General features: G+C 43.2%; 1 protein-coding gene across 1 annotated transcript in view; it reads right to left on the bottom strand.

The window, feature by feature from the left end:
* C8B (complement C8 beta chain) overlaps positions 1 to 13483 on the bottom strand; it is a 40276-nt gene extending 26793 nt beyond the window's left edge. The window contains exons 1-3 of the mRNA XM_059689414.1: positions 13307 to 13483; positions 3386 to 3542; positions 47 to 188 (exon numbers count right to left, since the gene is read on the bottom strand). Coding sequence (XP_059545397.1) covers positions 47 to 188; positions 3386 to 3542; positions 13307 to 13398 — 391 coding nt within the window. The 5' untranslated portion in view covers positions 13399 to 13483. The remainder of the gene's footprint in view (positions 1 to 46; positions 189 to 3385; positions 3543 to 13306) is intronic.
* Between the last annotated feature and the right edge of the window lie 1107 nt (positions 13484 to 14590).

Raw genomic sequence — 14590 nt, 5'->3', positions numbered from 1 at the left:
GCCTAATTTGCTAGCTCTCCCCTCCCAGTCCTATGGCCCTTTATACCTGTCTGTGCGCACACAAAGCCTTCACATCGCACTTGACTTCTGCAGGGTGCGTTGGTAACACAGTCTTCGGCTTCCTTGTCAGAGAGTCTGCAGGGATCCCCATGGAACTGAGAGGGCCGCAGCAAGACGGCATGTCTGTACTGGAGGGGGGAGAGTCAGGTGAGCCGAGGGCAGAGTCTCAGGGGCCACGGGAGCTTAGGGATACCTTAAAGGTCTATGTTGTGCTTGGCTGCTTGCCTATTTCAACTGCACTGTGAGCTCTCTGAGGGCAGGGACCTTGTCTGATCTCTGATCTGCAGTGAAGATTTGCTGAATGTGGGGAAAGCATGGGCTCTGGAGTCCAAAGGTAGTAAATAGATTGATGTGGCCAATTCAATAACACAAAACCACAGCCTCTCCGCTTGATTACTCCAATAGGCTGACTCAAGTATTCTCATTTACTCAGTATCTTATTAATGCAAAAGCATGCGCTTGGGACCCACAACAGACTCTGATGCTGTCTAGTTATGTGATGTTGGGTATGTTACTTAACCTCAATGATCTCAGCTTACTGATCTTTAAAATGGAGATAATGAATCACATTAAACGTATAGTTATGGGGTTTGAATTATATATATGATGCATATATGAAATCTCATTGTGTTGTCTGGTACATAGTAGGCACTCAATATCTGGTACTTATTTTTCTTTTTTTTTATTAACACACTTTAGTAGTCAATCTTTCTCCATCTCTACCTTCCAGTTTATTTCAGGAATGCTGATTGAATTTCCAAAATATTGACTGAGCCACCCAATGGTTAAGACAAAAGTAGGTATTATTTATGCTTGCTTTTTTGTTTGTTTTTAATCCTAATCATGCCCTCTAGGCTGCCCTCAAGGAGGGCACAGATGGTGCTAGTGGGGATGGCAGCAGGCGGTGTCAAGGCAATGAGATGGGTGCCAGGATGGAGGGAGTGCAGTGTGCTCTGTAAATTCGTGGAGGTATCCCAATGCAAAAATAGGAGAGGGGAAAGTGACATCTCAACTGAGACCAAAGGATGAACAGAAATGTCAGGCAAACCCAGAGAGCTGGTATGAGGAGGGGAGAGGAGGGTGGTCCAGTGGAGGAAATTGCTGTGCCACAGCTGAGAGATGAGACAGAATGGGCCTTGATCCTGGAAACAAAATTCATCATGGCTGGAGTAAAGAGTGCAAGAGGGAGAGAGGCAAGAGATGGAGGGAGACAGAGGCAGCAGCAAGTAACGTAGGCCTTCCAGGCCTCAGTACGGTTGGATTTAGTACTTTATGAAACTACAGCAGGGGAAGGAAGTGATCAGGTTTGGGTATTTCCAAATGCTAGTTGCAGTCAAGATTTTGGTGCAACTAAAGGGGCAAATCAGCCCTGGCCAGTGTGGCTCAGTTGGTTGGGCATCATCCCATGCACCAAAAGGTCACAGGTTTGATTCCTGGACAGGGCACATGCTCAGGTTTTGGGCTTGATCCCCAATAGCCAATCAATGTTTCTCTCTCACATGGATGTTTCTCTCCCTCTCCCTCTCCTTTCCTCTCTTTCTAAAATAAGTAATAATTAAAAAACACACACATAAAAATGGTGGGCAAACCAGGCTAGCAGCCCCTTTGCAGAATGACATGTTAACCAGCCACAGTTATTAATTGTATACTATCTGGAAATCAATATATATGTACAACTATTCACTCACACTCCTGTACATTTCCAAAGGTTCTTTCTTTCTAGAGCCTTTGGAAACACAGAGGCTGGCAGGACAGGGATAAGGCCTGCACGAAGACTGTCAGAAGACTATCTCAGCCACCAAAGAGAAGATTAGTTTCAGGAACATGGAAACAGTGGAGGAAAGTTATCTCCCAATTCCAGTTTGAGAGGGTCTGATGAAACCCTAGCAGTGAGCCTTCTGACAGCGACGATGCCAGCTGAGGGAAGCGTGCTACAAGATCCGAGTGAAGAGCTCTGGATGGCTGGATGAGTGGGTGACTCACGCTGAGTCTTCCTGGTTTATGGTGTGGATGAAGCAATTATCCAGATAAGCGGATCAATGTTGGTAACTTCAGCAATAAAGCCCACTTTGGGAACCAAATGATCCTGCTTGGCTCTTCACATTGATCCAATTAAGTGTGTAATTGTCCTGGGCCTAACTTCCACAGTGTCTTTGGGGTCCTAGCCCGTGGCTGGTTTGGCTTCCCAAGGAGCTGGGGAAATGGAAACCGTTCTCTGACACATCTGCTCCTCCCAGAGCTGGGGTCCTGGACCAGCCCTCTCAGGACAAGGGAGCCTGATGGAAAAATACTGCAGAAACGGTGTGTTTTGACTGGTTGAACACTAGACCTGAAGCCAGTGGCCTGAGTTCAATGCCTGAATTTGCTACTAGGTGAGAACTCACTCACCTGCTCTGAGTCTCTGTTTACCTATCTGCTTAACAGAGTGTGTAATGACTATGCCTACCTTCTTTTACAGAGATATCAGAAAATATAATGAAATCAAACAACATGTTTGTGGGACACCTATTATGTGCCAGAAAGTGGCCGACATACTGAAGATAAAGAATTGAGTAAGCCTTTACTAGTTCACAGTGTAATGGAAAGCTAAGTAATAATAATAAAAAAAGTAAATGATAAATGCAAGGATACCCAAAGAGGGAGCTATTAAAGCTCATAAAAAGGCACCTATCTAACTCTACGGGGGGCTGAGAAATCAGGGAAGACTCCTCAAAAGACATGGCCCTTAAGCAGAGATTCAAATCATGAGTAGATGTTAGCCAGTAAAGGAAGTGGGAAAGGTCACTCCTGCCTGAGAAAGCAGCATGAATAAAGGCACAGGGAGAGGGTGAAATGGTCAGAGAAATGCACGTGTTCAACGTGCTAGAGTGGGGGCTGTTTTATGGAGATGTAGGCCAGGTCTAGGTCATGGGGAGCCTTTACTACTAGAAGTATAGACTTGATCTTAAGGGCCCCAGGTAGACTTTGAATGAGTTCAGGCTGGGAAAAGATAGTCCAGCCTTGCATTTTTGATGTTGCCTCCCTCTGGTTGCATGAGGAAAGATGGATTGAAAGGGCAAGGTTGGTGGCAGGAAGCCTAATTAGGAAGCTGTTAACATGAGCAAGGACACATGTTTAGAAAAAATAAAAACAACCTGAAAGATCAAAGAAAGGATATAATTGCTACTTGGAAACACAGAGAAATAGAATTCCTTAATAAAATCAGTCAACATTTACCCAGGTCCTACTATGTGCCAGGCACTATCTGTAGTGCCTTAGCCAATATTCGCTGAGAATTAGGGATCCTGGAAGCTTAGAGGAGCTCTCTTAAGGCTTGGGTACTTACCCTTTTCTTCTGACAGGGATCACACCTGGTCCAGGAGGACCAGCTGGACAGTTCACAATCAATAGGCTCCAAGGTGACATCCACACTCCGTGTCTGCCTACTCTTGGCAAGGCTCCCATTAACTGCATTTGACTCAAGATAGAGTGGCCTTTCAGCTCTAAAGGGTCACAAGAAGAGAGTCAAATATCAAAAGGGGATTAAGTATATATGCAACCACCTATCCATCCAGTCAATAAATATATATTTTCTCACTTCTGCAAGGCTATTGGTTTATCATTCAAGTACAGGTTAATATTTATTGAATACCCAGTGAGTGCCTGACATTATGGCTAGCTATGGTCGAAAGTGTATTGAACTTGGATCAGAAGACAGTCCATCAGATTTCTCAACAGAAACTTTGAAAGCCAGAAGTGATTGCAAAGAAGTATTCAAAGTATGAAAAGCAAGGACCTAGAGACCAGATTACTCTACCCAGCAAAGATATCATTCAGAATCAAAGGACAGGTAAAGAGCTTCCCAGACAAAAAAAAGAAAAAGATAAAGGAGTTCATCACCCCCAAACCCATGTTATATGAAATGCCAAGGGGTCTTCTTTAAGAAGAAGAAGAAAGATTAAAAATATGAATAATAATATGGCAATAAATACATATCTATCAACAATTGGGAGAACCAAGATGGCGGCATAGGTTAACGCCGGAGTTTGCTGCTTTGAACAACTACTTCAAAAGTGAAACCAAAAAACGGAAGGGACATCATCCAGAACCACAGGAACGCTGGCTGAGTGGAAGTCCTACAACTAGGAGGAAAGAGAAACGCACACGGACACTCAGAGGAGGCGCAGTGCTGAAGTCAAATTCTGAGGTGCGGAGTGCGCGGAGCGGGCTGGCGGCGGAGGGCGCCGTTGGCGTTTTCAATCAGGAGGGAGTCGCAGACTCTGAGCTCCAGATCCGGGCGAGTCTTTAGGGACCCAGACTCAAACGGGAGAAGCGGGACTGTCTGGCTTCGGTCAGAGCGAGTGCAGCTTTCTCTCCCAGCTTTGCAGAGGGTGCTGGGACTCAGAGAGGCAGAGCCCCTGGGGACAGGACTGAGAGCCGCCATAACTGCTCTCTCCCGCCCACCCTGTTGATCCTGTGCGACCCGCCCTGCCCAAGCCCTGCACAGAGGCCTTTGCCGGATAGCCTCAGGCAAAGGCTAGATTAGCACCTCCCTAGAGGACAGAAGTTCTCTCACTGCTGACACAGCTGATTCTCATAGCCACTTGGCCTGGAGGTCAAACCCTCCCTGGAATTAGCTACAACAATCAAGATTGAACTATAAGACTGCGAACAAAGACCACTAGGGGGTGCACCAAGGAAGCATAACAAAATGCGGAGACAAAGAAACAGGACAAAATTGTCAATGGAAGATATAGAGTTCAGAACCACACTTTTAAGGTCTCTCAAGAACTGTTTAGAAGCTGCTGATAAACTTAATGAGATCTACACGAAAACTAATAAGACCCTCGATCTTATATTGGGGAACCAACTAGAAATTAAGCATACACGGACTGAAATAACGAATATTATACAGACGCCCGACAGCAGACCAGAGGAGCGCAAGAATCAAGTCAATGATTTGAAATGCGAGGAAGCAAAAAACATCCAACCGGAAAAACAAAATGAAAAAAGAATCCAAAAATGTGAGGATAGTGTAAGGAGCCTCTGGGACAGCTTCAAGCGTACCAACATCAGAATTATAGGGGTGCCAGAAGATGAGAGAGACCAAGATATTGAAAACCTATTTGAAGAAATAATGACAGAAAACTTCCCCCACCTGGTGAAAGAAATGGACTTACAGGTCCAAGAAGCAAGGAGAACCCCAAACAAAAGGAATCCAAAGAGGACCACACCAAGACACATCATAATTAAAATGCCAAGAGCAAAAGATAAAGAGAGAATCTTAAAAACAGCAAGAGAAAGAAACTCAGTTACCTACAAGGGAATACCCATACGTCTGTCAGCTGATTTCTCAACAGAAACTTTGCAGGCCAGAAGGGAGTGGCAAGAAATATTCAAAGTGATGAATACCAAGAACCTACAACCAAGATTACTTTATCCAGCAAAGCTATCATTCAGAATTGAAGGTCAGATAAAGAGCTTCACAGCTAAGGAAAAGCTAAAGGAGTTCATCATCACCAAACCAGGATTATATGAAATGCTGAAAGGTATCCTTTAAGAAGAGGAAGAGGAAGAAAAAGGTAAAGATACAAATTATGAACAACAAATATGCATCTATCAACAAGTGAATCTAAGAATCAAGTGAATAAATAATCTGATGAACAGAATGAACTGTTGATTATAATAGAATCAGGGACATAGAAAGGGAATGGACTGACTATTCTTGGGGGGGAAAGGGATGTGGGAGATGTGGGAAGAGACTGGACAAAAATCGTGCACCTATGGATGAGGACAGTGGGTGGGGAGTGAGGGCGGAGGGTGGGGCGGGAACTGGGAGGAGGGAAGTTATGGGGGGGGGGAAGAGGAACAAATGTAATAATCTGAACAATAAAGATTTAATTTAAAATAAATAAATAAATTAAAAAAACAAAAAAACACAATTGCATCTAAAAAACAAAATAAAAGAATAAGCAAAATGGAAATAGACTCATAGATACAGAGAATATTTTGACAGTTGCCAGAGGGGGTTGGGTGAAAAAGGTGAAGGGATTAAAAAGTAAAAATTGCTCCCTAGCCGGCTTGGCTCAGTGGATAGAGCATCAGCCTGTGGACTGAAGGGTCCCAGGTTTGATTCCGGCCAAGGGCACATGCCCGGGTTGGGGGCTTGATCCCCAGTAGGGGATGTGTAGGAAGCAACCGAACAATGACTCTCTCTCATCATTGATGTTTCTACCTCTCTCTCCTTCTCCCTTCCTCTCTGAAATCAATAAAGAAATATATTTTTAAAAAAGTAGAAATTGGTTGTTATAGAATAGTCATGGGGATGTAAAGTACAGCATAGGGAATATAGTCAATCATATTCTAATAACGATGTATGGTGTCAGATGGGTGAGAGATTTTTCGGGATGATCACTTAGGAAGTTATCTAATGTCTAATTACTGGGGTGTACACCTGAAACTAATACGACAATGTATGTCAACTGTAATTTTAAAAAATTAAAAAAAATAATGTAAAAAAGAACAAACCCTGACCATCAAGAACATCTAGGATCTTATATGCAGGGTGTAGCAAAAGTAGGTTTACAGTTGTTCTTATGGAAAGTAGTTAATAGTAATACAAGAAGAAACTCTGCATTTTGCATACTTACAACCATAATCCTACATTTGTCCCACCCTGTATTTCCATCAAAATAGTTTATTTTATATTTAATGTAAGTTTAGTTAAATACATAATAAAATATGTGTAACTGAATGTGAAATCAGCCATTTGAGACTAGGAAAAAAAAACCTGTTTTAATTTTCCACTCAGAAGAAATTGTTCTCAAATAGTGGAATTAGAGAAATCTATTACAGATCAGTTTCTTAGACTAAAGGAGAAGAGTAGGAATTAAACTTTCAGAAACATTTTATTTCCCTCAATCTTCCCTCATCCCCTCAGGGCACCACCACAACTACATACTTTTTAATGTTTTAAAAAGGCAAATTTATAGTATGAAACAGGAAAAAATTACCTTTTTAAGATTGCTAGATTATATAAGCTTTGATATGACAACTTCAGTTTAGATACACAACATCTCTGCACTTAATTGCCAAAATAATTTGCCTTCCATTGATTTTGTTCTCAGAGCATAGTTTTCTGAGTAAGAGCTACCCAAGTACTTCTATCCACGTAGACCAGTAAAAGCCTGGGCATGATTCTATAAATATGAAACATTTCTCCAACTAGTGGTTTGATGGAAATTAGCTACTTTGTGCATTACCTTACTATGAGACATTCTAAATAATTATAGGATTGAAGGACCTAGGTGATTGCCAACTATGCATGAAATACTCCTCTTTCTCTTTTCCAGTTCTGAAGACATGTCTATTTAAAATAAATTTCAAGTATTCACCAGTTCCTATTAAAAAAAAAAAAAAGAAGAAGAAGAAGACAGTCCACCGCAGCTAGGTCAACACGGTCTGCTTTTGCAACCTGTGTGAGCTTCACTTTTCTCACTTGTGTAATGAGACAATCATACCCAACTCACAAGGCTATTTCTAGGATCAAATAAAATGTATGTGAAAGCACTGTATAAACTCTAACATGCTATGTATATGCAGGGAATACCACCCCAGCAGGATGTATGATCTTAAGTAATTCTCTCCCCATTTCTGAGCCTCTGTTTTTACCCAATGAAAAGTGAGAGATTTGGACTAGCTGGTCTTTAGGGTGTCTTTAGGGTGCCTCTCACATTAAGAGTCTATGAAACATTTGCTGAGAACAAACCGTATTCAGGGTGTTGGGTTCCAGGGGATAAGGAGAACTATACCACCAGGTTCTGCCTTCTGGAACACAGGGTTTGACTTAGAAAAGAAACATGCCCCATGTCTTAGCTCTTCCAGAATTTACCCAGTAGGCAGGGCTGTTCAGTACACAGGCTCCATGGCCAGAGCTGTGCTTCAGGACAGCACAGTGACTCAGTGTGGAGGCTGCGCAGGGGTGGGAGAGCCTGGAGGCAGGGAAGCAGGCAGAGGGCTCCTGTGTCAACCCAGTGAGTGCTGTAGGCCTGCAGTACAGCAGTGTCAGGGGAGAGAGAATGAGAGCGCAGACGTGTGAGTCTCTGTGGAATGGATAGACAGTGATGGGTAACTGGAAAGGGTGTGGGTTAGAGAGAGGAAGGGGTTTAGTTTGGTGCTGGTTTCCAGTCTGAGTGTCTGGGTGGGTGGGGAACACAGGGGCAAAGGAGGTTATTGGGGAAGATGTGGTTGGAGCATGCTGAGTCCCGCGTGCCCACAAAACACCTACGTGGAGTCACTCAATACATGATTCCTACATGGTTTTAGAACTTAGGAGAGAGGTCTGTGCTACAGATACAGCACAGATGTGATCATCAAAAGCCGTGAGAGAGGATATGACTGTCCTTGTGAGGAGAAGCAGCTCGAGGTGAGCTCTTGGGGAGCGTCAGCACCACCCGGAGACCAGGAGAGACTGTGCCTGCCAGTCCAGGTGCAGAGGTGGCGGGGGCAGTCTGGGGAGTGAGGAGGGACAGACAGACAGCATCATATCTACAGAGCAGTCAAGCAACCTGAGGCCTGAAGTATGTCTAGAAGGTAAGGCCACGCTTTTTGCTAAGTTCCCTACACAGGCGGGACATTCAGTCAAAGGTGAATGAGTGATCATGTGATTCAATCTGACTAGGCCTCCTGTTTCCTCATGTAATATGATTTTATATTGTTTCCCATCTGAGAGAGTGTATAGCACTATAAGAGTCATTGTAATTGATGTTCCTTTTCAAGGCAAAACAAGAAAAAAAAATGAAGAGAAGGGCAAGAGCACTGAGATTTGCTGAGCACCCAGGGCGAATCAAACCCCGTGGAAGGTGTTTTCCCACGTGATCTCATTGAACACTGACAGCAATGCTATAAGGCAGCCTGGACACTGCCCCCTGGGTGGGGCAGGGAGATGGCCTAGAACCCTGCAGCTGTGTGCAGTAGGCGTGGGGTCTGAGCCCAGGTTTGCTGACTCTGAATCTATGCTGTGTCCACGGCCCAGCTTCCTGGAAGGGAACTGGGCCAGCATCCACTCCACCAGCCCCCTCTGTCTCCATGCCTCTCCTCCCTGCGTCCAAGATTGAGCCATTAGGAAGAGAATCACATCATTTCCACCGGCTCAAATACACAGTACATCACTCCAGACAAGGTCATTAACCAATACATTCTCACTTGGCAAAAGTCCTAAAAAGAGGATAATATTAACTACAGCGAAATCCATCTCCAGGACCACCCCAGAGACCAGCAAAAATCAATTGCCTAGTAAAGTTGGATCTTTAACAAAAGGTCAAAGACGCTACAGGAAACCGCAGGTGGATACTTTAAGATGGTAACTTGGAGCAGGATGAGCACGCCAGCGGGGAAGGGGCACTGCAGGATGTGCTCTTTCTACTAATTTGCAGGTTTGACGAAACTATGTTGTCTGTGATTTGGCTGCTCCTAAGTACGTATTTGACAGCGCAGCAGGGTCTCCTCTTCTTGTTTCAACTAAGAAACAGTTACACTGTGTTTTTAGCAACCATCAACCCAATTTCAGACCATAGTTGAGACTGAGTTGATAAGTAATATGCACACACACTATTAAGACACAATTATTTCCTCCTCTGAGATTTGAAAGCTTGTTAATGGGCAACATGGTCGCTTAGAGAAGGAACTTGGTAAAAAGTAGTTATAACCAGCAGATCTCTCATTTTTGCACCCAATTTTCATTACAGAGGTGGCAATCTAAGAAGTAATCAGCTGAATAAATAGTCTGTTTATAAATTACATTGGATAAGATGTGTGTGGTTTATGAGTACTACAAAATGCAAATCTTAAAAGAAAGGCTAGCATTAAATTGCATCTTTAATTCTTGGGAATAGCATGGACCCAAGAAAGGGCAGGGCCAGTCAGGGCCTCAGCATATGGCTACAACACAGGCTGTTTGTGCTTCTGCATTTCTACGGAAACAAATCACACAGACATTTAGAACCACCGATCTGACTTCTGTCATTCAAAATCCTCGGTGTTCTTAATGCTGAAAAATTAGACATGCCCGGAGAAGTACAGAAAACAAAATAATAGACACTCATGCACTCACAACCCAGAACTGGCAATTGCTAATATTTTGGTATATTTCCTTCAAGGTTTTTAAAAAAATAAAAAATAATGCTATAAGTTTGACATCTGAGTTTTACATCTGCTCCAGTTCCATTTCCTCTTCTTCTCTGAAGAGGAAAATATTATTGTTCTTCTGAGGCCTATCCACGTTGATTCATCAAGGGATCCAGTTCCTTCCTTTTACCTAGATGTTCCATCATAGGACATATATTACATTTAATTTAATCTTTTTCTTTTTGAAGGAATTTACAGTTTCCCAATGTTTTTCAATTGCAAGCAATGCTACAGTACACACCATTGACAAGCCTTTGGAACATCTCTGTCCACATTAACTCTGGCAAGGACGTGCCCCTCCCTATGGTGCCTGGAAGGCTGCTGCAGCATCAGGACCAATGTCACTGGGTCTCTGTCGTCTACACTCTTACTAACAGGAGTCTCTGATGAAAAGAAAGGTGGGCCCGCCAAGTACAGCAGGCTTTGGTCAACAGCAAATTGTGAGCCCTCTGTGCATATAGGTGGCGTGCGTCAACATGTTTGGGGTTTCTGTGGAAATGTCCTGACACTATGACTCTCTTGTCACCCAGTTTGTTAGGCAGCTGCATCCCCTTTGGAAATCGCATCGTTCCTAGTTGCTGGGAGGGGCAGCCTCTGGGTGGCAGATTTTCCATTTCCCCACTCTGTCATGTGCTGCTGTAGAGGTGAAATTTAAAGCAGCATCTCAAGGCAACACGTGTGGTTCAGAGATAAAGAAATGGCCCAGGAGTCCTGCAAGTCAGACACACACGCAGGTGGAGAGGGGACAATGCATGAGTGAAAGACACAAGGATACACACGGGCTCTGGAACCAGCAAAAACCTGGATTTGAGTCCATAGTCTGTTACATATTAAGAAAGTAGCCTTGTGACAGTTACATCCAAATCTCAGTTTCTCTCTGTGTAAACTGTCAGCCACAGCACTCGCCTCCCACAGATGTGAGAGTGGCAATGAATAAACTGTAGGTTGTAGGACAAGGTGCTTACTTCATCTGATCTGATTACGAGAGTAACTAGAAATGAAAGCCTTTTGTAGCTGATGGGAAGGAGCTCTAAGCACCTTCTGTTCCAGAACTGAAAGCGATTTTTCCACTTCATGGATGGAAATCAAATGCATGCCATGTTCAGGACTGCCCTGGGGGAGTCAGGGGTAGAGGCCAGAGCGCTACACCTGGATTCGGGTGAGGGTTTGAGACTCACGAAACCTGAGTTAATATCTTCTCTCTCATAACCAGTTTCACTCTACACAGTGTAAGAGACATGGTTGGAGGATTAGACAAGGTTCCCCAACCTGTACTCTATCTCGCATCCACTACTCAGAGTGAACGTCCTAATATATAAACATCATTGTGTTGCTCCTTTGCTTAAACCCTTCAATGTCTCCCCACTGCCTAATGGATAAGGTGCAAGCTTCTTTTTAAACTGAATTTATTGGGGGGGACACTGGTTAATAAAATTGTGTAGGTTCCAGATATACATTTCTATCATATATCACTTGTATATTGTATTGTGCATTCATCACCCCAAGTCAAGTCTCCTCCCATCACCATGTATCTCCCCATACCTTCTTCTATCAGGTACAAGATTCTTAATAGGCACTCTAGTGCCTCCCTTAACTCCACCCATGATCTGACTCATACCTGATCTCATTTCTGGTCACTGTCCACCTTGGTCTGTGCTCAAGAATATGGAAGTAGAGTTGTAGCTACAGGAACACACCAGGTTCTCTCTCATTTCCACACCTTTGTCTGTGCTGCTTCCCGTGCCTGGAACACCCTTACCCTCATTGGCCATTCAGCAAACACCTATGTGTAGGTAAACCTTTCCTTCTAGAAGTCTTTTCAGACCTTGTGCCTAGTAGAGCTGATCACTCCCTCTTTTGTTTCCCAACTGCCCCAGCAGCATCTCTTGCAACAGGACACAGAGTGTGTGCTGAGGTGTGGACTTCTCCATGAGAACACGAGCTTTTTGTTGTGAGCTCGATCCCCAGTGCGGGGTGTGCAGGAGGCAGCTGATCAATGGTTCTCTCTCATCATTGATGTTTTTATCTCTCTCTCCCTCTCCCTTGCTCTAAAAACTCAATGAAAATATTTTTTAAAATATATAAAATACTTATTTTAAAAAAGAGAATAAACTCTGTATTTTGCATATTCACAACTATAAGCCCATTCATCTCTGTGTTCTTAGAGTTGACAGGGATCTTGCACAGGGTCAGTGCTGTGGGTAGGGGTGGTATGATTCCTTCAAACCCTTCATTCTAGACACATTTCCTTGAATCCTTGATGCTTCTCTGTGTACACAGAGCACACACAAGGAAGGCCTTGGCAGCTTGATTCTTCTTAGGGCCAAGTTGAGATTCTTGATAATCACAATTTTATGGAATGAATAAATGGCATTAACAGCTCTTCTTCTCATAGGATTGCTCACAAGGGGGCCTGGGTTGCCTGAGCACTTCAGCAGCTCATGGTAGGGGCTTCTCATGTGCCAAGAGGACCCTGAATTGCCAAATCACTAGCATTTTTATTCACTGGAGCCCAAATTTGAGCTTTGACAGATTGAGTTTGAGCTTTGACTCAGATATTTTCTTTAGCCTATTGTACATCTCACTAACCAACACAAAAATGATGAAGTAAATCATTTAGCATTTAACTGCTGGGAACATCTGGAATGTGTGTGTGTGTGTGTGAGAGAGAGACTGAAAACCCCCTAATTTGAGTTGATGAGCAGGTAGAGTAGGTCACTCTCACATTATAAAATCACTGATAGGAATTGGCTTATTTTTTTCATACATAACAAACCTTCTTTTGCATACCAAATCACACCAAGGCTTTGTTCAGAATACAGAACAAGTATCCTATTCTTCTCAGCATGACAAAACACACTTAAACATGTCTGTTCCTTATGGGAACTTTTGTTGAAGTCAGCCGCTTGCTTCCACAATAATTTGAAGACAGTTGTTGATATTACTTTATCAGCTGCATGCAAATTGCTTCAAGAGATGTGCCTCATTCAATAGGTACGCGACAAAGAGACGGTCAGCATTATGGGGCTCTATTTTCCCTGTCATATTAATGATCAGGGAATCATCTGCAACTGCCACTTACCTGGAGCCAGGCAAACTGAGACAACCCAGAGCAGCCCAGAGAAGAAAGAGCACTGCCGGAGCCCTCCAAGCCCACGCCCAGGATGTCTTCATTTTCCTTTTGGGACAGGGGTCCAGCTGTGGCTCCCAGGTCCATGGAAAGCCTGCACAGGGAGTGCCACCGTCAGCTCTGGCCCCACAGAGCAAACAGTTCAGCAAGGTAAACAGAACCAGTCACAGGGAACCCATTAGACTTTGCACAACAGAAAATTTACACATAACTCTGGAAAGCAATGACAGTGATACATTCTGCAGCAGCTTGGTTTTCATTTCTCTCTAACAGACTTTTAGGTAAGCTGTCCAGAGGGCAGGCAATAAGGACTGTGGGCTATAAGTCCAGATTGCCTGGATTCAGATACTTTCTTTAGACATTTTTTTTTCAATTATAGTTTACTTTCAATATAATTTTGTATTAGTTTCAGGTGTACAGCATGGTGGTAAGATAATCATATATTTTACAAAGTGTTCCCCCTAATATGTCCAGTACCTACCTGGTACCATACATAGTAACTACAATATTATTAACTATATTTCTCATGCTGTACTTTACATCCCCATGATGATTTGGTAATATCCAATCTGTACTTCTCAATCCCTTCACCTTTTTCAGCCAGTCCCCCGACATCCCTCCCCTCTGTCAATCATTAGTCTGTTCTCTGTATCTATTAGTCTGTTTCTGTTTTGTTTGTTTATATTGTTCTTTGGATTCCACACGTAAGTGAAATAATATGGTCTTTGTCTTTCTCGGACTGACTTATTTCAGTTAGTACAACACCTTCTAGCTAGGTTCATCCAGGCTGTTACAAATGGTAAGATTTTGTTCTTTTTTATGGAGAGTAATTCCATTGTATATATGCACTACAGCATTTTATCCATCAAATCCTTTCTTAGCCTACTAGCTGAGCAACCTTGAGCAAGTTACTTTTCCTCTATGCCTTAATCTCCTCACTTGAAAAATGATGAGGATTAAATAAGTTAACATATCTAACATGCATAGAACATGCCTCTATTAGTAGGTGGAATGCAGGGTTTGGAGTTGCGCCAAGTTTTTTTTTTTTTTTTTTTATATGTTTATTGATTTCAGAGAGGAAAGGAGAGGGAGAGTTAGAAACATCAATGATGAGAGAGAATCACTGATCGGCTGCCTCCTGCATGCTCCCTACTGGGGATCAAGCCCGCAACCCAGGCATGTGCCCTTGACTGTAATTGAACCTGGGACCCTTCAGTCTGCAGGCTGACACTCTAT

This window comes from Myotis daubentonii, chromosome 3 (genome assembly GCF_963259705.1).
Source record: "Myotis daubentonii chromosome 3, mMyoDau2.1, whole genome shotgun sequence".
NCBI classification, from domain to species: domain Eukaryota; kingdom Metazoa; phylum Chordata; class Mammalia; order Chiroptera; family Vespertilionidae; genus Myotis; species Myotis daubentonii.
This window is presented reverse-complemented; position numbering and strand designations above follow the sequence as displayed.